At 41.1% G+C, this 22,221-nt stretch overlaps 1 protein-coding gene across 1 annotated transcript in view; it reads left to right on the top strand.

Moving 5' to 3' along the window:
* C8H1orf87 (chromosome 8 C1orf87 homolog) overlaps nt 1–20,471 on the top strand; it is a 31,942-nt gene extending 11,471 nt beyond the window's left edge. Inside the window, exons 4-11 of the mRNA XM_073358251.2 lie at nt 117–380; nt 1,900–2,021; nt 3,991–4,129; nt 6,747–6,844; nt 8,509–8,579; nt 15,537–15,580; nt 18,571–18,784; nt 20,311–20,471. Of these exons, the coding sequence (XP_073214352.1) occupies nt 117–380; nt 1,900–2,021; nt 3,991–4,129; nt 6,747–6,844; nt 8,509–8,579; nt 15,537–15,580; nt 18,571–18,784; nt 20,311–20,471 (1,113 nt within the window). The remainder of the gene's footprint in view (nt 1–116; nt 381–1,899; nt 2,022–3,990; nt 4,130–6,746; nt 6,845–8,508; nt 8,580–15,536; nt 15,581–18,570; nt 18,785–20,310) is intronic.
* Nucleotides 20,472–22,221: the final 1,750 nt, after the last annotated feature.

Below are 22,221 nucleotides of genomic sequence, written 5' to 3' on the forward strand. Positions count from 1 at the left end.
GCAGCCATTGTAACGACGTTATAAAGCAATCTCCCTTCAACCATCTGCTTTACCATTCTTCATTTGAGTTACTGTATATTAGATAATCAGATGTTTCTTTTCTAAATGATTTCCAGCATACTATATGCCAAGGGCCAATGGAGTCACCCGAGGAAGAGGATTCTCTCCTGGCTCTCGTCAGAAATGAGCTCAGTCTGGGTCCTGTTAGGTTAGCCGGGTTAGAAAAGCTGCAGAGAGAGCTTAAGAGTCTGGATCCCATCTCCGGATTTCTTCCTCAGTCGCAGCTGAGCTCCTTCCTTCTGAAGCATGAAGTCCCTCTTCAATTACCAACTGTCAAGCTCCTCTTTGAGAGGTTTTCTGAGTCAAATGACTCTGAATTGGTATGTTCATCAGGGTGTCTTAACTGGGGGAAAATCAATTAGTCTTTTTCACTTTTTTTTTTCCTTTTTACTTATCCATGCAAGTCAAGTAAATAGAAGAGAGAGGTTAATACGCAGTAACTTCCTTAGCTTAGACATGCTCGTATGTTAGGCTTTGTTTTTTGTTTGAGGATTAATCAGCAAATGTGGCCAAAACGACCTCTGCGTTTTAGACATTTTCTGTCTTTTAATATGCCTCCAGTGTTGCTACTGTGATTGATTACAGTAACTGACAGCAGAAAGGAAGTTGCAATATACTGGCAATTTTGCTTATGTATCACTGCCCATAGTGATTGAACTACAGATGTAATCAGGTGGGATTTTCAGAATCATTCAGCATTGTCTTAATTCTGGAAGTTTTACCCTTCACTTGAAAGGGAATTGAGTTAATCCAGCATTGATTTTTTGCAAATCCCGCCCATTGGCTCCAACACAACCACGAATGGAGATTCTTCTTCAGGTCAGGTAGTAGAGATGTGTATTTTTTTAGGGAATGGTCCTGATGTTCCACCGCCTTGCGCTTTATGTGCTAAGTATCATGCTACTACGTCCAGTGGTGCTGGACCAATTTTTATAGTAGGTGTGCTGAAGGAGGAAACCATGTATTTGTTGTTGTTACTACCTCAAGCCAGGGGGTGGCAGCACCCGCAGCACTCCTAGTTCCAGCACCTAGGACCACTGTCAATATATTCCACTCTCTCCCATACCAGTCATAGCATTTACAAGCTACTTTGCACCCTTTTCACCGTCCCCCCCAAATGGTGTCTTCTCTTTTGCAGGGGACACAGGGGTAGGATTTGCTCCTCAGTTTTAACATTAGCACTTTCTAAATAACAATTAGCAGGAAGGCAGGCTGTGCTGTGCAAGTACTCAGCCAGTTTAGCGGTGCAGTGGGTATTGCGTCTTGTTAGGGGTATGCTGAATGAGGCACAGGGGAGCCCTTGTCTCATGGAGTCATTTCTGTAATACTGAGTATTTCTGATGTAGCCCTATAAATCAGTCCTCCGACGCACACCCTCACCCAGCTCTTCCTGCCAGATCTCCCCATACACACACAAAACCTCCTGCTGCCAAACTCTTTCTTATCCCACTAAATGCTCAGGTGCTAATCCACTAATCCTAGGGACCTGTCTTCCTCTTCTCCTCTTGCCCTCCACTGGCCTATAAGGGCCTGGTCCAAAGTCCAGTGAAGTCAGAGAAAAGACTCCCATTGATTTCAATTGACTTCAGTGGTCTTAACTGTTCATTTCAGGGGATTCATTATACATCATATACAAACATAAAAAGGCACAAATCCAATATTTTTCACGTATGAGATACCTTTTAACTTTGTAAGTAAAATTAAATGTGATTTTGTTCCCCTAAAGCACTTTACTTTCACTTTAATTTTCTCAGGAAGATGCAATTTATGAGAGAGGTTATAACAGACTGACATTTTCCTATGCACTTTGCTTGTGTTTATACCTATCTGTTTTTTAAGGTAAATTCTGAAAAGCTGATTCAGTTTCTAAGACTAGCTGCAGCATTTGAAATGCAGAATATCAAGACATGTGATCTGGGTTTTCAAGCAAAGAGTGTAACTTTAAAGGATCATAGCAAAAGGTTCTATTTTTGTTTTTCTAAATGTATTTATTACTCTAAACAAATGAGAAAAATATCTGAGAAATCCTCTTTTTTTCTTTGGTAAAAGTCTTGTAGGTGTTGTATTTTCAGAATGTTTTCAAGCCTGCTCTTTTCATTGAGGATTCTGAAAGCAAAACTGGTTCTTCAATTATGAAATTAAAAAGCATTTTACATAGTGTAGAAGAGCACAGATTTTCTCTTGCATCCATTCAAACCACTACGTGTTTTGGGTCATTGATCACCTATACTACATACTGCTAGAAGGATCATTTGAGATTATGCAGACTCCCCTTTACTTAACCTTGGCAAGGCAAACAGTTTCAATTAGAGACAATTTTAATAATTACCTTTTTTATCCTTGTGTGTGTAATTGCGTGTGTATATATAAGATAGATAGATTAGATATATGTATGAGATAAATGCTCTTTTGAAATCACTGAAGACTGAAGTACTCTATGCACAGAATAAGTACAGTACATACTCCCCCATCAACATAATTTACCTGGATGAGGCAGGCTCCCACTGTCAGTGCAAATGATCACACTGCTGAAATTGACAACAAGGGTGTTGATAGAGACTGTGATCTTATGTGATGTGAACATCAGCACGCCAGAAATTGGATTTGAGATCACGATCTCATTGCTTATAGTCCACTGAGCAGCCAACAGAGGGCAACAGACTTCTGTCACCGTTAACCAAGGCTGGATTTTAGAACCTGAGGCCAAGCGGTGAAATCTTTTGTAGAGCTGGGAGAAGTTTTTACCAAAACTCTTTTTCAGCAAAAAATACAGATATGGGTTGATCAAAACCTTTAGTGAATTTGTGTCAAACTCACCAATTTATTTTAATTGAATAAACAAAAATTATGAAAAAATGAAAAGGACTTTTTGTCTTGATATTTTTTAATGAATTATTTTGATTTTTTATTCAAAATGACTTTTTGTTTGAATTTCCTTCAATTTTATTTCATTGTTCAAAAAAAACTTTAAAAAAAAAGCTCAAAATCAAAACAAAACATTACGTTTTGGGACAAACAAAATGTTTCATTCAACCCAAAACATTTTTTTTTCTTTTACTTTTCACTTTGCTGAAAATTTCAGAAACTTTTCATTGTGGGTGGACCTGAAATAATTTTATTTTACTTCTTTTTTTTTTTGGAACTGACAGACAATCAAAAAACTCAGTTATTGATTATCTTTTGCTCTATTATCAATCCACTGAGCCATCCCCTTCTACTGTACATTCCAGTCACTATGTGGCACAGCAGCATTATGCGGTACCAACAATGTTACAAAGTTAGGAGCCATACACATGTATGTGACTTTATTTACACATGTAGTAAGCTATGCTCTACCAGAAAAAGCCTGAGGCAAAGGTCAGGCTGGTATTTATGATATACAGTCTTCAGCCACATCAGCTCACCTATGCTTTGATCAGACCCTAAAAACAGCAGGCCTGGCTGATTACTGAATGGGAAACCTCCAAGGAAACCCCAGGAAGCATTACTAGTGATTCAGTAGATGGCTCTCCTTCTTTCTGAGTCAGTCTTGATCCATGCCCCAGCATGTAGACAGGAGGTATTTGGAAGTACCCTCTTTTAGGTGAAACAAAAAATCTGAGGTATGTATAACATTAAAAAAACTTAAGGCATTTTTCAAATGAATCACAGCGTTAAGCCTGATAATCTAGCCAAAACCCAGTTTAGGTCATTATGTTTTCCTTACCACGGCATTTTAGCTGGATTTGCTATTTTTCTTTGCTTCCTACCCAAGCCTGTTTTGTTGCGTTGCTGTGATCAGCTCAACAGCTGCCCCAGAACACCTCAGAGGTTCTATATTACCAGAGGGCAATATACTTGTTGAACACTTTGGGATCCTTTGTGGGACAAGGTGAACTGTAAAGTATAATGTATTATTTTTGTGGTAATCTGTATATTTTGATCCTCCAGTGCTCTGGCTCCCAAAGACCCATTGCAGATCTTGAAGCAAATACTGAAGGAATATAAGGGGGAACTAGACATGGAGAAACTGATCCTGAGTTTTCAAAAAGAAGATAACTCTTTCTCTGGCCTCCTCTCTCTATATGAGGTAAACAGGCCCCAGAACAGGGTTCAGTCTAGTCATGTAATCACAGGTAGACCGCTGTCATTTAATAGCAGTGTATACACTTAAAGCCACTGATGGACAATTTGTTTCAATTATATGCATAGATCCTGTTACTATTGCAGAATGTATTTCAAAGCTATATTTTTATGCTTAAAAATAAGAAAAGAATGTGAATCCTGCAGAACTGGTCTAAAAGGATATGTCTACACTGCCATTAAACACTGGTGGCTGGCCCTTGTCAGCTGACTTGTGCTCACAGGGCACGGGCTGGAGGGCTATAAAACAGCAGTGTAGATATCCAGGCTTGATCTGGATCCCAGGCTCTGGGACCCTCTCCCAGATCAGAGCCCAGATCAGAGCCCAGGCTCGAGCCCGAATGTCTACACTGCAATTTTTATAGCCCCACAGCCCAAGCCCCACGAGCATGACTCAGCTGACCTGGGCCAGCCCCAGATCTCTTAGTGCAGTGTAGACATATGTAGAGACACAGACTTTAAGAAGTGGGAAGACTCTCGAAAACCAATGAAGTCAATGGGAGTTGAGAACACTTGATACTTTGCAGAATTTGCTGGGCTTATATTGCTTTTGGTTACTGCTCTGCAGTATCCCAACAGCAGTGATCTCATGTCTTTGTTAAGGTAAAAAACTGAAAGTGTGTGGAGTGGGAAGAGCTGAAGAGAGGGAGGGCTGAAGAGGCTAAAAGCTAAATCCTGGATTTGTTATACTTTGTGGCTTCTGTAAAGTTTAGAGCATTCCTATATGACACCCATGGGGTTAAAATAATAGAAAGACTTTAGAAAACAGTACATCATTTTGAATGATAAATGACGTGCCTCATGCCTACAGGTTGGCTCCTTGGAAATTCAGTGGTGAATCTGAGGTGAGTTTCTAAGCACAGTGAATGCTTGAGGCTTCATACCATTCAGGAGGCAGTAACGAGCAGTGGGCCATGGTGTCACAGATCTGAAAAAAGGAGGAAGGGACGAATTAGATGATCTGTGTTGAATGTTGTTCAGTTTGGGGGTATTCAACACAGAATTCTGAGCTCGTCTGTTTTAAAAAATAGATTTATGAGTTATGTTTAAGAATTATTGTAGAGCTGGTTGGAAAATGGGATTTTTTTTTCTGCCGAAAATTTCAAGTTTTATCAAAAAACCAAAAACTGAACATGTCTGGCAGAAAACTGCCAAATCTGCTCAACCTTTGGGGTTTTCAGCTTTCCAATGACAAAACGAAAATGTTCAAGGAAATTGGATGCTTTCTGTGAAAACCTTCATTTACCTGAAAACCCATTTTCCATCCAAGAAATGGTTTTGAAGGAAAATTTTCAGCCAGACCTAATTCTTAATAAGATCTGCTGGTAATCTTTTTGCACAGTCACTTGATTCTGCTTGCAGAATTTGCACATGGAGTTTAACATGTTAGATGACTGCAGAGTCAGGCTCACAAGAAGAAAAGGCTCAGTCCTGGTCACAACTGCATATGGTCATTAATGATCTGGAGGATAGCGTGGATTGCATGCTCAGCAAGTTTGCAGATGACACTAAACTGGGAGAAGAGGTAGATACGCTGGAGGGTAGGGATAGGATACAGAGGGACCTACACAAATTAGAGGATTGGGCCAAAAGAAATCTGATGAGGTTCAACAAGGACAAGTGTAGAGACCTGCACTTAGGACGGAAGAATCCCATGCAGTGCTACAGACTAGGGACCGAGTGGCTAGGCAGCACTTCTGCAGAAAAGGACCTAGGGGTTACAGTGGACAAGAAGCTGGATATGAGTCAACAGTGTGCCCTTGTTGCCAAGAAGACTAACAGCATTTTGAGCTGTATAAGTAGGAGCATTGCCAGCAGATTGAGGGATGTGATCGTTCCCCTCTATTCGACATTGGTGAGGCCTCATCTGGAGTACTGTGTCCAGTTTTGGGCCCCACACTACAAGAAGGATGTGGAAAAATTGGAAAGAGTCCAGAAGAGAGCAGCAAAAATGATTAGGGGGCTGGAGCACATGATTTATGAGGAGAGGCTGAGGGAACTGGGATTATTTAGTCTGCAGAAGAAAAGAATGAGGGGGGATTTGATAGCTGCTTTCAACTACCTGAAAGGGGGTTCCAAAGAGGATGGCTCTAGACTGTTCTCAGTGGTAGCAGGTGACAGAACAAGGAGTAATGGTCTCAAGTTGCAGTGGGGGAGATTTAGGTTGGATATTAGGAAAAACTTTTTCACTAGGAGGGTGGTGAAGCACTGGAATGGATTACCTAGGGAGGTGGTGGAATTTCCTTTCTTAGAGGTTTATAAGGTCAGGCTTGACAAAGCCCTGGCTGGAGTGATTTAATTGGGGATTGGTCCTGCTTTCAGCAGAGGGTTGGACTAGATGACCTCCTGAGGTCTCTTCCAACCGTAATCTTCTATGGTTCTATGATTCTATGTGTATATGCTGTTTTACTAGACTGTTTGAAAACACTTTGCCATGTATCTTTTATACCGGAGCTGATGGCTGTGATATGCCCTGGATTTATAATAAAATCTGCTCCTCTCAGTTGCTTTGCTGAAGATAATGATATCCCAAATTTCAGTGGGAAATTTTATCTTGTTTCCAGATTGAGACCATTTGCCAGAAGCATAGACTAACTCTAATTTCTTTATTGCTGGAAGCTTTGCTCAACAACCATGATTTGTGCAAACAAGGCAAAATACAGTAAGTTTTTAATACCATCCGCACTTGATAATTCCTTCTAAAATAGACATTTGATTGCACAGGGTCAGCCTCGCACACAAGCTACAAAGTCAGCTGCTCTGTGCGTGGGCTTCTCCCATCTCCCTGTTTTTAGGTGTGTCATGGAGACTTGCAATTCACAGGCTGGCCCAATCTTCGCTCTGGTAGAGACACTGAAATGGGAGATCACTCAGTGATTTTCCATATCCCCTTCCTGGGAGCTTGAGGTCCCACTCTTCGTTGGGATCCCTGCCAGTTATAAGGTCAAAATCGGGTTGACTTTGGTCACAGATACAGGGTAGAGCTCCTCATAGCATGACTGGAAGGAAGAAACCAACCCAAAGCCCCTTTCACATCAGCAGAACTTAGGAGAACCTTACAACAAAATCAAAGTACCTTCGCCCATACGAGGCTAATTTGCCCTTATCCTGCAACACAGACCTTAACCTAACTGTAGAGGAGTCTTTGTATGGATTCTCATGTCTTGATTTAGCAGGACTCTCTTGGCTCTCAGCAAAGCACGGACTTCTCAAGGCTTACCTTTCCGTGCTGTACAAGCCATCCATGCACGGTGTGAGATAGGGCACCTTCACTCCTATGACCTGCAGTGAAGAATTACATTTGTAAAGGATAAACTCTTCCACACACATACCGTCTTTGGCTAAGGCCTTGTCTGTTAAATTAAAGCTATTTTGTTAAGGGCTTTAAACGCCACTTGCCCACAGACTGAATTACGTCTCTTTAGAGATTAAAAAATCCAATATAAATAAAATAAATCTAGGAAGCTGAATGCATGAATCATTGTTTTAGTATATACTGTCCATTCTAATCTGCAGTCCAATTGTGAAGTCATTCGGGGGGCTGTTTCTCAAGTAATTAGCAGGAATCTAGCTCTAAGCCACTTTCTGATTAAATGTGCTTAATCAATAAAACACCATGAGTGATTACAGTCACGTGAGATTAGCCTTGTTGAACAAAGCAGAACAAGTTATGTCCTCTCTGTAACTTGTCAAAAAGAAAAATGGGGGCTTGGAGGAGGAATGCCTGATATTTCTATGCAGATTTTTCTACCTCTCTTCTTTAATTTATTTTTCCTGGAGAAATGTGGGGATCAGTTCAGTTTCTGGAAGTTACAGGATTGGGGAGATAAAGCTTTTGTAGCACCACCAAAAAGCCACCTCAGGTTAACTAAACTGGTGGAAATCGGCATAGGTCTGTTAATTTCAACTCTCCCCACTGAGGATGTGGCCCATAAAGCAAAGTTTGTGTCCATCCTTTGTGTCAGTTATAGATAGATAGTATTTTTAAAAATCACAGAGCTCCAAAATGCACTGGCAAATACAGAGTCTGCCGTTTGGAAAATGTTGTCCTGAATGTGTAGCCAGTGTATCATGTGATGTATTACATTTATGTACACAAGCTAACCTTCATGCTGGTGATTGTGGTATGCTCTGCTGCATATTTATAATAAATAAATAATATTTCTTTCTTTATTTCAAAAAACCTTTTCATAAATTTATTGTTTATTTTTAATGATGTCTCTGACCTTCATTACATAGATCTCAGAAGTCAGACTTTGGGGACTGTTTTGTTTGGGGGACTGTTTTCAAATATTATATTTCCTTTTAAAATGTTTGCACATGCAGGTGGAAGAAATTTGTGGAGTTGCTCAAGAAAGATCATTCTGATGCGATTCGAAATTTGCCTGTTCCTTTGGGTAAGTGTCACTTTGGCTGTCACTTTAAATCACACCCATGAGATATAACAAGCATCCTGAAAATACAACCTTTTCCAAGACCAAAGATTCCTGAAATATCTTCATCCTACATAGTGAGCTTTTTTCCAACAAGTGTCCTGCTGTTGATAATGCCACCCTGTCAAAGAGCCATGCTGAGCATTGGCCTTGTTTTTAAGAAATGAAAAGGTCTCACAAGTCTGGAACTGCAACAAAAAATCCCACAACCCACCACCACCAAAGCAAGTTCAGTAAATGTTTCTCTTCACTTTAAAGAGCAGTACAATGTATAGTCTCCAAAGGAAAATTATGCATAATAAATCCCCACTCCTGGATTCATTCTGACAGTACAGGAATTTCACTAGTTTGATGCATTCACCTGTTTGGCTGCATGTAACCTCTCTTTTTTTTCCAGTTTTTCCGGTTTTCCAGTTGCTGTTGCAGAATTTTCAACTTAAAGAAAATGAAGAAATAGTGCAGAGTATAGGCCAGATCTGAAGCTGGGATCAATTGATGTCACTCAAGTATCCTTAAGGGAGCTACCCTAATTTAAACCAGCTGAGAATCTGGCTCCATTATGGTTAGAAAATAATTGTCATCCTGGCTTCAAAGAAGACATTGGGCTGTTACTCCACTGCCTGACACCTTATGTAGGCATTTACACCAGTCCCAAATGGGTGTAACCTGCTACCAAATCGTGAGAATATTTTACATTCACTTTGCATTGGTGCAAACAATAACACATGGTGCAGGTCAATGCAGAATCAGGCCCTTTCCATGCAGAGGTGCTGAGCAACTACGTAGACATCACTGGGAGCTGTTGGTGCTCGGCCCCTGTGAAAACAAGGCCCGTATTTACAATGGCAAAATAAATAGATTCATAGATACTAAGGTCAGAAGGGATGATTATGATCATCAAGTCTGACCTTCTGCCCAACGCAGGCAACAGAATCTCATCCACCCACTCCTGCGAAAAACCTCACCTATGTCTGAGCTATTGAAGTTCTCAAATCATGGTTTAAAGACTTCAAGGAGCAGAGAATCCTCCAGCAAGTGACCTGTGCCCCATGCTACAGAGGAAGGCAAAAAACCTCCAGGGCCTCTTCCAATCTGCCCTGGAGGAAAATTCCTTCCTGACCCCAAATATGGCGATCAGCTAAACCCTGAGCATATGGGCAAGATTCACCAGCCAGATAATACAGAAAATTCTTTCCTGGGTAACTCAGATCCCACCCCATCTAACTTCCCATCACAGGCCATTAGGCCTATTTACCATGAATATTTAAAGATCAATTAATTACCAAAATCATGTTATCCCATCATATCATCTCCTCCGTAAACTTATCGAGTTTAATCTTAAAGCCAGATAGATCTTTTGCCCCCACTGCTTCCCTTGGAAGGCTATTCCAAAACTTCACTCCTCTGATGGTTAGAAACCTTCATCTAATTTCAAGTCTAAACTTCCTGTTGGCCAGTTTATATCCATTTGCATTGTTTCAGGGAGAATATAGCCACTAATTAAGGATCTGTTGTTCAGGTAGATTCCATTTGGCTGGCGCATCTGCACAGGGAGTCTGCCGACTCTATATTCTAGTGAGGTAGCCCATGTTTGGAAATCTTCAACGTGTTTCTCTTGTTCCAGTTACCTACGCTGTTTGGGTGCCGTCAGGGATTCATTTTCAATCATCTTTTCCTGTGTTTACTGATGAGTGGTACTTTTTTAACACTCTCCTTGATCACACAGTGTAATCAGCCTCACTCAGAACATGTGTATTCTGCCTGTGTCTGTTGCTCATTCAATAGCCTGCAAAATGCTAGCAAATCGCAGCCGTATTGCAGATTTCCCTTCCAAGCTCCTCCTACATGCGACAGGCCAAATTCTAGACTTGGATGTATTGATGGGGCCCTCACTGAAATTCATGGTAGTGACTCACAGGCAAGTAAATCCAGAATTTGGCCTAAATGAGCCAGATTAGGAGAGGAGTACATGGGATTAAGTATATTTTACATGCCAAGAGATAGCAGAGAGCAGTGCAAATGGCGTAAATTACAATAGCCCTACCTTTTACATTTGTAGCTACTTACACTCTCCTGTTAGTTGCTTTTGCTCCTACCAGTCCTCCCTTCTAGTCTCTTGGTAGGTGAGTCAAACTAGTTTAGACTCGCTCAGATTCCAGGGACAAATTCTAAGGTGTGTAAGTGACACCTGGGTAATGGGCTTAATTCGGAGGGAGTCTGTTAGTAACTTGCACACTGAGGGGGCTAAAAGCAACTGTAAATCCCACCAGCTTTGACTCCTTTAGATTCTTCCACGCACACTGACTCACTTCTGAATTTTGAGCTTCCTGTCCGGAGCTTATTTCAGACAATTAATTAGCACATTCTTGGCTGTCAGTAGCTGGACTGTGCATTCCTGAGAGGCACATGTTTTATGCACACAGATAATCACCAGAGCATTTATGTGCATAGATAATCACAATAGTTTACAAAAATTCACTGGGCCCTGATAATTACTCTAGTTTGCTTTTTCTCTTTCATTTGTCTTAATGTGGTCTCCTTCTTCCCTGCTCTAACTTGGCTGAAAAAACACAGGTAGATTTCCTTCAAACTGACCAATTCCTTTTGGTTCTACTGAATTTTTGACTGGCTGTAGTCACAAATATATCAGGTGAACCTGAGCTGTATTTCAGGACCATAGTTTTGTGTGAAAAAGGTGATTTGTTTCAGGTGAGTTTTGCTTTGAAATTTCAGATTCTTTTAAAGAGAAAAACCAGGATGAAGACAGAATTTTTTTTTTAAAAAGTGGAATGCTGTGTTTTCAAAATTTTTTAGGAGATGTTAATACCTCCTTATAGTTTGTCCTGTTTGGAAAAGCTATTTCCAAACTGTAGTGTGAAACAAAAAATATTCATTTAAAAAGACTTGAATAATATATAATATATAATTATTAATAATATAATATAAATAAATAATATAAAGTCTAGTTGAATAATTAGTGAAGATTGTCTCAAACCACAAAATTTATATCCCAATCCAGATTTTAAAACCCCAACATGTCTGGGATGTTTGTAAGGAGGGGTTTGGTTCAGCTAATGACTATTTGCAAAATTTGGATTCAGCTCCACGTTTAGATTTTGAATGTCCTGAAGGACCCTGATGCGTTAGGTAGGATCCATCATTTGGATTCGGGCCCAGCTTTACTAATGAATGTGTTTGCTTATATAGAGGCAGCTGGTTTTTGAGGCTACTTCTTTCTGCTTCTGGTTTTTCAAAGCTGAAATGAAGGCTGGATTGTGAGCTATTGACAGGGACACTACACTCAAATAAATTGGTTAGTCTCTAAGGTGCCACAAGTACTCCTTTTCTTTTTGCGAATACAGACTAACACGGCTGTTACTCTGAAACCTACACTAATCTAATAATCTTTAGAAAGTGTTATGGGGTTTTTAATATTCACATGATGGCCAAACCCTGTGTTCAGCCAATCATAATCATAGCATAGGAGCATATTCAGGGTTCTAAGTTTGGACATGAACGTATAACCATCTGGTTGGAGACAAATCAGCTGTCTGTTGAACTATAAACACCCTTCATTCATAGTGATAATTCATCTTTCCTACCATTGAAATGTTATGCTGCAATCTATCTTGCTGTGCATAAATCAGTGTAATCTCCAAATAGATGGTTATTAAGCAGGTATTGGAAGAGAACTGATTTACAGTACTTAGCCAGAGAATCGTGTACAAGCGCTTGAATTTTAAGCTGTAACAGCGTAACTGTGAAAACACAGGGATGGGTTGAGCCTGTTAGACATTGATCCCCTTGCATAGGGGACAACTTACTGGTATGCATAGGTGTGGGGGACAGAGAGGAGAGAGTATGCCTGGATATAATCTCTTGATGGGGTGCAGTATGTGCAGTCCTTTGTAGTTGGCCAGCTCTGGAAAGTGAACACACCTGAACTAAAACTAGGGAAAAAACTGGCCTCTCCGAATCCTTGCACATTTTACATGTGCAGGATAGGACACATACAGCAGTAAAATAAAAGATGGTAACAGAGATTAGAAGCTGGGAATAGACACCACTGGTAACAAATTAGTGATAGGTACCCAGATGCCATGGTAATGAGTAGGATTTGAGAGGCTGAGCCAAATTCTGTCCTGAAGTGTGTCTATCACTGGAATTGCATGGGGTCATCACAGAATATGACGCAGGGGAAGTGGGATATGTACAAAGGCCAGATTTTGCCTTAAAGAGAGGGGGAGAAAGAGGAGTTTTAACCCCACTCTTGGCTGCATTGTATGTCTGTCTATAATCCTGAATTTAAAAAAAAGTTCCCATAAAACTATACGAAAGGCAATGAAGCGAGGCACAGAATTCACCAATGCAAAGTATTGAGATAGATGAGGGTTATGAGACAGTCGACTGCCTTTGTATTCAGTGTACCTGGAAAACTGTGTAACAAAATGAGGGTTTGAGCCAGTTCCCCCCACAGAGAAGGGAATATATCTGGTAAAAGTAGGGAAAAGAATTTTTATGACTCCTTATGATTTTTTTTAAATTAACATTAAAACTCTATCCTTCTCCACCCACTCCAACACCTAAACGCCTGATCCTGCACTCATATAAATCCAATGTAAATCCATAGTGATTCCATGGTGTTAGGTGGAGTCAGTATGGATTTATATATGTGTAACTGGTAGCAGAATCTGGCTCTGGAGACTTTAGGCGCATATGGAACCCTAACGTGTGGCAGGTGCTGTTTGGAAAATGGTATTCACAGAGCCCAGCTGGTAGCCACAGCTGAAATCTGCATAATCAAAATCTTCAGATTCAGCTGCCTTGCCTGGTTTCATTTCCATGGAAACAGATGCAGGACTGTAGAAAATTATGTACAGGTGTTTCCATTAAAAGGTCATTGTTCGCCAACAGCTATAACACAATGGTAACTGACATGCCTCAGTTAGTTCCCTGTATTTAGAACAGGAAATGGTGGCCATCTCTTAGATATCACTGGGTAGTAATTTTTGGCAAATGCTGCTGTTTCATTAATGGCAACCTCTGTGGGCGCTTTATTATCACACTGTTTCTACAGTATCCAGGCAACACTTAGATGTGTTTTGGCCCATATCTTTGTGCCCTCCTCTACCTTTCTGCCCAAAGCAACCTTGCATAAACTCAAATCCAGACTCCAGCGAGAAACTGCTGAATTGGAATTCATTTGCAAATTGGATACTATTAATTTAGGCTTAAATAGAGACTTGGAGTGGCTAAGTCATTATGCAAGGTAGCCTGTTTCCTCTTGTTTTTTCCTACCCCCTCCCCCCCCCCAGATGTTCTGGTTTAACTTGGATTTTAACTTGAAGAGTGGTCAGTTTGGATGAGCTATTACCAGCAGGAGAGTGAGTTTGTGTGTGTATGGGGGTGGGGGGGATGTGAGAAAACCTGGATTTGTGCAGGAAATAGCCCAACTTGATTGTCATGCACATTGTGTAAAGAGTTGTCACTTTGGATGGGCTATCACCAGCAGGAGAGTGAATTTGTGTGGGGGGGGTGGAGGGTGAGAAAACCTGGATTTGTGCTGGAAATGGCCCACCTGATGATCACTTTAGATAAGCTATTACCAGCAGGACAGTGGGGTGGGAATAGGTATTGTTTCATATTCTCTGTGTATATATAAAGCCTGCTGCAGTTTCCACGATATGCATCTGAGGAAGTGAGCTGTAGCTCACGAAAGCTTATGCTCTAATAAATTGGTTAGTCTCTAAGGTGCCACAAGTCCTCCTTTTCTTTTTGCGAATACAGACTAACACGGCTGTTACTCTGAAACCTGTAGTTCTGACATAATTTCCTTCAAATGGGTCTGCCAACCATCGTTCTGTTAGGACTGGCTAGGAAATGGAATGTTTCTCTGACAGGAAACATTGACATTCCAAAGTTAGGTTTCATCCTGAATCGGCCCAGAAAGTGGAAATATTGGAAAACTTCACTGGATGAAACGTGGCAGAATATTTCAGATCAGAAATCTCAAAATGAAGCCTTTAAACACGGCAACATATTTTGTTTTAATTCTCATGATTGGAAAATTACAAACAATGTTGTCCACATTGCTGTGTCCTCACCCAAAATGTTGATGAAGCCATGTTTCCAGAAGGAATATTTTTGCGTGAAATTTTTTGACCAGCTGCACTTACTCCAAAACATCAACACAATTCTGACTGCTTCCTTGCTGAAGTTCACTCGGCTTGAGCTGTAACCTACCTACTTTACATCAGTTGGAACGTAACTGCCTGCAAAGCGTTTTGTGGTTGCTTTGCATGAAAGATACCATACAATTGACCAGTTGTGTTTCTGCTGTGATTGGCTGCAGCGAGACTGGATTCCTGTGTGACCCACTTGAGTAGGGGGAGGGATTTCTCACCATAAGCTGAAGGTGCTTTGTAGAGACTGCTCCAACCCCGTTGCTGGAGAATCCTTCAAAGTCCCACACAGGGATCCCCTCCAGAGATACTCACTGAATTCACGGAGTTGGTGCATGACCACCTCACTTGCACAGCAGAACAGAACTGGTTCTCAACAGTGGGGGAAGCTTTTGCCTTTGAGAGAAGTTAACTTACTAGAGTGGTTGAAAAACTAAAAGTAGCACTTTCGTTCCCCGCGCAATGGTGGGCAAATTGAGTATCGAGATCATCAGTAACAGCCAGGCCAGTTGGGCATTTGCTCATATTTTAAAAATGTACTTGAAAGTGTGTATTGCTCTAAGTGTTGGTGACATAGTCCTTCATGTTTATTCAAGCCCTGATCCAGTGCTTGAGTGAGGTTATTTCCATTGACTTCAATGAGCATTGCATCAGGCTCATCGTTTCCAAAACCCATTGTTGTGATTATTTTTATGGAGCACGTAGATGCAAGAAATTCTTACGAATGTTTCCATTTTAGGGAAATTCAAAGAGGAAATCAGCGATGATGTGGCTGCCCGTCTGGTATGTTCAATAGAACGGATATAGCCAAATAGCTGATAAATATCTTTGGTTGAAAGAAAAGGAGTACTTGTGGCACCTTAGAGACTAACCAATTTATTTGAGCATGAGCAGTGAGCTGTAGCTCACGAAAGCTCATGCTCAAATAAATTGGTTAGTCTCTAAGGTGCCACAAGTACTCCTTTTCTTTTTGCGAATACAGACTAACACGGCTGTTACTCTGAAACCTATCTTTGGTTGGTATGTTACAGATGATCTTTTATATAAGGGTCTCTGCAATGGAGAAGGCAAGTCTGTAACTTGTTTTTTTTTAATTAATAAACCAAATATTAATATCCAGTCAACAGCATGGGCCAGATCCTGTGCCTTCGGAAGTCAATGGTTTTTCCTGTGCCTAAATACCCTAAAACTCAGCCCAGCAAAGCACCGAAGTCCATGTGTAACTTTAACATATGAGTACTCCCGTTGGCTTCAGTGGAATGACTTTCATGCTTAAAGGTGCACAAGTTAGTGAATTGGGGCCTTATGACTTAACGAGAAAGGACATCCCCAGTCTTTCCTTTGTGTTCCCATTTAACATTGATATGAAGCTTACTTTTCTGGGGCCTGGTGCACAGCCATTTAGAATCTTTGACTTTCCCATTGGAATTCTGTCATGCTGCAGCTAGGTGCAACTGACCACATGGAAAATAACAATATACTGGCTCTTATTAAAGTAAGGAGTGGTCATGATGTTAGTGTCAATGTCTTAAGGTCATTGTATGTGAGAGATAATGATCTTCACCCACAGATGACAGGATTTGAAATGTAAATCTAATGGACTGAGAAGAGCCTTTGTTTCTGGTAGCCATTTCGAAGAAACTGTTATTTTCCCAGTACTTTGCCTTAAGATTCCAACAGAAATGAAAACATTGTTTTTCAGTTAAGGAATTTAGCAAAATTGAGATGTACTGGTGAAAATGTGCTACATAAGAGCTAGCTATTTTTGTTATTATTTATTATTATTAAAAGTGACCCAGCCTCTCTCTATATTTGCTTCCTGCTGTAAAACACTTCAGAAAATAATATCAATATTGGCAGCCCACGTGAAAGGAAATAATGTCTTGGCTGAGAGCTGTCTTCTGACTACTATTGCAAGTGAGGTTGTGGAAAAGTGCAGTGATGCTACATGGTTTAACGGCTGATAGCCAAAGCTAGACAAATTCAGAGTGGAAAGAAAGCATATATTGTTAACAGTGCGGGTAATTAACCACTGGAACAACTTACCAAGGGTGATGGTGGATTCTCCATCACTGACAATTGTTAAATCAAGATTGGATATTTTATTAAAAGATCTGCTCTAGGAGTTATTTTGGGGAAGTTCCCTGGCCTGTGTTATACAGCACGTCAGACTAGATTATCACAATGGTCCCTGCTGGCCTTGGAATTGATGAATCTATGAAAAAATACCTGCTCCTTGGTAAGAAATGGAGTAATCACAGCTTAGCTTCCTTAACCCATCCCTTCATGACTATCAATTGACAGAGAGGAGAATGCCTGTGGGAAGGGAGAGCTCCAAGGTCACTGGGTTTCATCCCAGGACAGGGGATTTTTTTTGTTGCTTTGTTTTTAATTTTCTTGTGATTTAATATTTGGTCATCAAGGTGATTTCAATGGGATTTTGGCATCTAAACATCTTTAAGGATCTGGGCTCCATAATCCATATTTAAGAACTTCACTGTGAGTTTAGGAGCCTATCTTTACACTCCCAGGTTTGAAAGTTTTGGCCCATTATTCCTTGAGGGTAAACACTTGCTGGGCTGTGTTTCTGCTGAAGCCTCTACCAGCTGGCGAGGATGTCTTAAGGGTATCCAGACTTGGAAATTGCCCTGACTCGGCCTTTGGTGGTCAGCAGTCAGTGCAGCGCACCAGTGCATACCCTGGAAGCATAGACAAAGGCTACTGACTGGGCAGAAGTCAACCTCAGTTAGTGAATCCAACCCCCCCACGTCTACATGTGCGGGGTCAGCACAAGTGCAGCTTCAGCAATGGCTGAGTTGGGGCTATTTCCGGAGGTAGACAACACTCTAGACCAAGCCCACGACTGTGGTGTTCATAGCTGCCTTAAACACAAAAGTATTCTGTGGTTGCCATTTACCCAGCATGACACTGTCGCTAATAGTTTTAATCTTAAGTTTCCATTTAAATTTCTTAGTAGCGACTTGTGATTGAACAGCAGGGACTTAATTTTCTTTGTACTCGCCATTGACTGAAAAGAATTCTCGTGTGGAGGAAACCGCTGCTTTAGACCCCATACAGTGCTACCAGTTACTCCGTAGGCCTCATTCTTTCACTTGGCACCATACCATGGATTACTGTGAGTGGGGACCTTTCTGGCATAACAAATTGCTTTTATGGCACCCCTAGTGGAAACAGGATGCTAATTAGCCATTCATCATGAGACTCTGCCATTCAGAGGAATACTTGCTGAAGGAAAAGAGAGGAACTTCACAGATAACTTTAAAAATAGCCATTGTCTGAACTGTTAAAATGGGGAGAGGGTGGTCAAAGAAAAAAACTGAATTTGACTAATTTGTTCAGTAGCCAGGGAAGAGGCAGGAACTGAGGGAAGGGAACAGAGTTGGCAAACGTATGCTGGCTGTCTTCAGGTCACAGCTCTAAACTATGGTGAGTAGGCTTGAAAATAACCTGTTGTGCCAACTATGCTCTGTAGCTAATCACTGAAATGCAATGCACTGGCAACTGTCCTAGTGAAGTGGGGAAGCTGGTTATCAGAAAACCCATTAAGTGAGTTCTGGGCAATGATGGGAACTTGTTACATTTTTTCTTCCAAGTAAGGATGGTCAGACTGAGAAGGAGGAGTGTACCCTTGTGGTGGCGTCACACCAGCCTAGGGAGATCTGTTGTATCTCAGTTCTCCTCTCCCTGGGATCAACTCTATCTTCCCTCTGTAGAAAACTATTCGTGGTTAGTCTTTGATTCACACTGTTCAGGCCTTTCCTTTGCAGGAAAACACCAAAGAGCATGAAATTCTTGCTTACAAGACTTGGTCTCGAAACTATCCTGCCACTGAAGGAAAAGAAAGACCAGTGATCCAGTCTTTCTTCAGTCCGACTGACTCCAGTGACTCTGAAGAGCAGGAGGCCTGGATAGACCGGTTCAGAAAACTAGAAAGAGCTCTTTATTTGTGTGATATAAAAAACACAGGTAATGTTTTAAAAGACAGCCTGTTGACTTTACTCAATGGACCACCCACAGGAGTAAGGGATCAGAGCTATTATTTGAAAGTAATTCGCTTTCTAAAACACGCAAGGTCAGAGGGATGTCAGTCTGGGTTCTATTCCCAGCTCCACTATGAACTACTTGCATGATACTGGGCAAGTCACTGAAAGTCTCTGGGACTTATTTTCCTTATATGTACAATAGAGGTAATAATACTGCCCAATGTCAGCTGGGTGCTGGGTGCACTTGAATATCCTGCCAGTGACTGCCGTAGGAATGCCTGTGAATAAACACATCTCAAAAGAAAAATATTAATGACGATTGAAGCCAGAAGGAAGGGTCTGAAAGTCAGGAGGGTCATAATCTGCTCTTGGGTGCACATATGTGGCTCCTTTGGCTTTACAAGTTACCTGCTGTCATCTCCATTGTAGTTTCTCCCTGCCACCAACCAGATGTCCTCCTGATAGATCCACTTAGCTCCTTGGCTAGTTCCCAGCTTGAGGGAGGGCTGAAGAACTGACAACAGGGTGAAGTGGGCAGGCTGAGGACAAGGGTTGTTGCCAGTAGGCAAGAGGGGTTTTGCACCATCCACACTGCCTAGTGCCCAAATGGCCTGCCTCCTCCTAACATAGCCTCCCCTCCTGGCTGAGCCTTAATGTTTAAGAACTGGCCAATCTCCAAGCTGTTAAATACCTGATGCTTAGCCAGTGTCCTCAGGATTAATGTATAGACATTTGCCAGGCAACAACTGTATCATAACAGAGACTGTACATAACAACATACCTCTCTTTCACTTTTGGTCACACAAACACCCCCCCGCCACCCCCCAGTAAAGAAAGAATTTCACTGGCACAGTTAGGCAGGGCAGGAAAAGGCAAAGACTCAACCGTTCCCTTTTGGTGACCAGTCCACAGTGGTTTGTTTGTTGGTTATTCCCTGGCTCTGAATGTTCAATAATTTCCTATCCAGGGAGTTTATTGTGATTTTCCATAGATCTCTCTGTTTCACCTTGTTTTTTGCTAAACATACGCTCTTGGTCTGCTATGAGACCTTTCTGTAACTTCCCCACCTTCATATGAATCACACTCCACAGTGCTCAAAGATGAGCTTGAATCAAATGTGCTAACATTTAGGCTTCTTCCCTGTACTGTCTGCTTGGGTCCGATCACTTCTATCTGATGGAACAGGATATTCACCTGGCTCCCATCACACAGTATCTGAGCTCTGCAGGTTTTACCAAAGTCCTCTTTGGTTTGGTGGTCTTTGGCTTTTTGGCAAAATGAAGTACATGCTTTGAGTACATGCTAAGTAACAATTTACTATGATGGCTTCTTTCATGCCTCTTTGACCCTCCTATAAATGGGGAATCTATAACCTTTATGGTATCTGGGAACCATATTCTAATAAGGAACAAGAGTCATCAAAGTGTTTGATTTTTGCTGAAGGAAATGAGTTGATAATCTGTAGAAAAATGAACCAGTTTTTTTTAAAGTCTTTTTTTTTAAATGTAGGCATGCTGGAAAAGGAAAAAGCAAAGCGTCTAATCCACAACTACAACCTCATCTATGATCTATCTCGGAGTCCTCTGAAAATTGATCAAGCTTTCCGAAACTTCCGCTCCGGAGAAAACATGCCATTGCAGCCGGTGCTGCAGTATTTAAAAGAGTTGTAACAAATACTTACTGTACCATTCTCATGAGTTCCGTTTTTCACCCAATGACAAATTTCTCACAGACTGAACATTGGTGATGTGCTAATTACTACATCATGTTAATAACTCTCCATACTCTAAAAAAGAGGAAGCAAAAACAGAAACAGCTGCATCTTATACCTGAGTGAAATGTTAATAAAGTTGCTGGGTTTGAAATAAAACTAAATGGCCATGTAGAGTCAGAGCTCTGTCTCTGATACTTAGAGATGAGCTCAAGCTTCAGAATTCAGAGACTGATGTAGTTCTGGACTTCTAACCCCAAAGCCTGAGAATATCTGGATTGGAATTCTGGATCCACTCATTATAAAGATAGCAATATTTGGATGAAGGGCTACATCTGGATTTTGAACACTGTTGATTATGGTGATAAAATTGATAGATGATTTCAGTGAGATTTTAAATCAAGAAAATGGGAAAGTTGTCACTCTTAAGAACATCCACCTGTTTGAAAGATTCTACTGGTTCTAAAGGAATTCTCTATCTTCATAACTGAGAACGCTCTCTAGAACTGATAGACTCTTTCAAACCAGTGAGACTTTTTAAGCACATCCACAGTGGGTCATTCAAGCAGGGCTATAAACTAAAGTCTTCATATATTAGCATTGCAGAAAATAGCCCAAAACTGACCCTGAAGACTCACCTAAGTGCTTTAATGATTTTATTGTCCTTAGCTTCCTCTTCTGCAACCCCAACCCCTCTCCCTAATGATGTCTCCTGTTCTTGTCTTTACTCTAGGGACAAATTCCGAAAACCTTACTTAGCATGGGCCTCAATTCAGGAAAACCTTTAAGTACATGGTGTAAACTTTAAGCACATGCTTAAGTCCCATTCACTTCAATGGGACTTAAACACATGCTGAAAGATAAGCATGTGTTTAAGCGCCCATACCAAAGAGGGATGTTTTACAGGGTCAGGTCAGCACATATTCCACGAACAGTCACCGAAGTGAGTGGGATACTGTGCTTTTGGGAGTATGCATTAGACTTGGTAGTGAGCGGCTGCAGTATCATGCCCATAGATTGTAAACTCTTTGGGGTGGGGAATCTGCAGAGCATCAATGGTGCTAAATAGATAGTCATAATAACAGGTTGCATAGCTGCTGTTCTGCTTAATTCATAACATGGTGGTGAAGTGTGTGATGTTTCCTAGGGCAGGAGGTAACAGTAACATTCTTTATCTGCATAAAGTTTAATGTGTGTCATTATTAGGGTGTGACATTTACATTTAAGATTAAAGGGTGGGATTTTCAAATAAGTTTAGGGGAGTTAGGTGCCCAACTCTCATTCAATTCCAGTGGGATTTGGAACATCTTAGCCTAAAAGCTTGTGGGTCAGAACTGAAAGAAATGAAGTTACTAATATTGAAATTACTTGGGATGCACAATATATCGTAGAGTCTGGTATTCAGTGTTCTAAAGCCGTGTTAGACCCTGAATTTACAACCGTAACTCTATCTTCCCTGCTTTAAAACGCAGACGTTCTTGTCCCATGGGGAGTACCTCTAGTTCGTATGAAAATGTACATGTTCTGTTGTGAAGCTATGTGATGTTCTCATCTGAGAAATAGGTTTTCTTAAAACCTTATGCTTGAGCAATTGTCTACCTGTGTTTCCGTGCTGTGTACTTAGAAAAACGGGTTTCGTCTTTTTGCTTTATAGAGTGTCAATCCAGGAGAGGTCTGAGAGCCGGACACTCAGTGTAGCCTTGGGAAAG

The sequence above is a fragment of the Lepidochelys kempii genome, chromosome 8 (assembly GCF_965140285.1).
Source record: "Lepidochelys kempii isolate rLepKem1 chromosome 8, rLepKem1.hap1, whole genome shotgun sequence".
Taxonomy (NCBI): Eukaryota; Metazoa; Chordata; order Testudines; family Cheloniidae; genus Lepidochelys; species Lepidochelys kempii.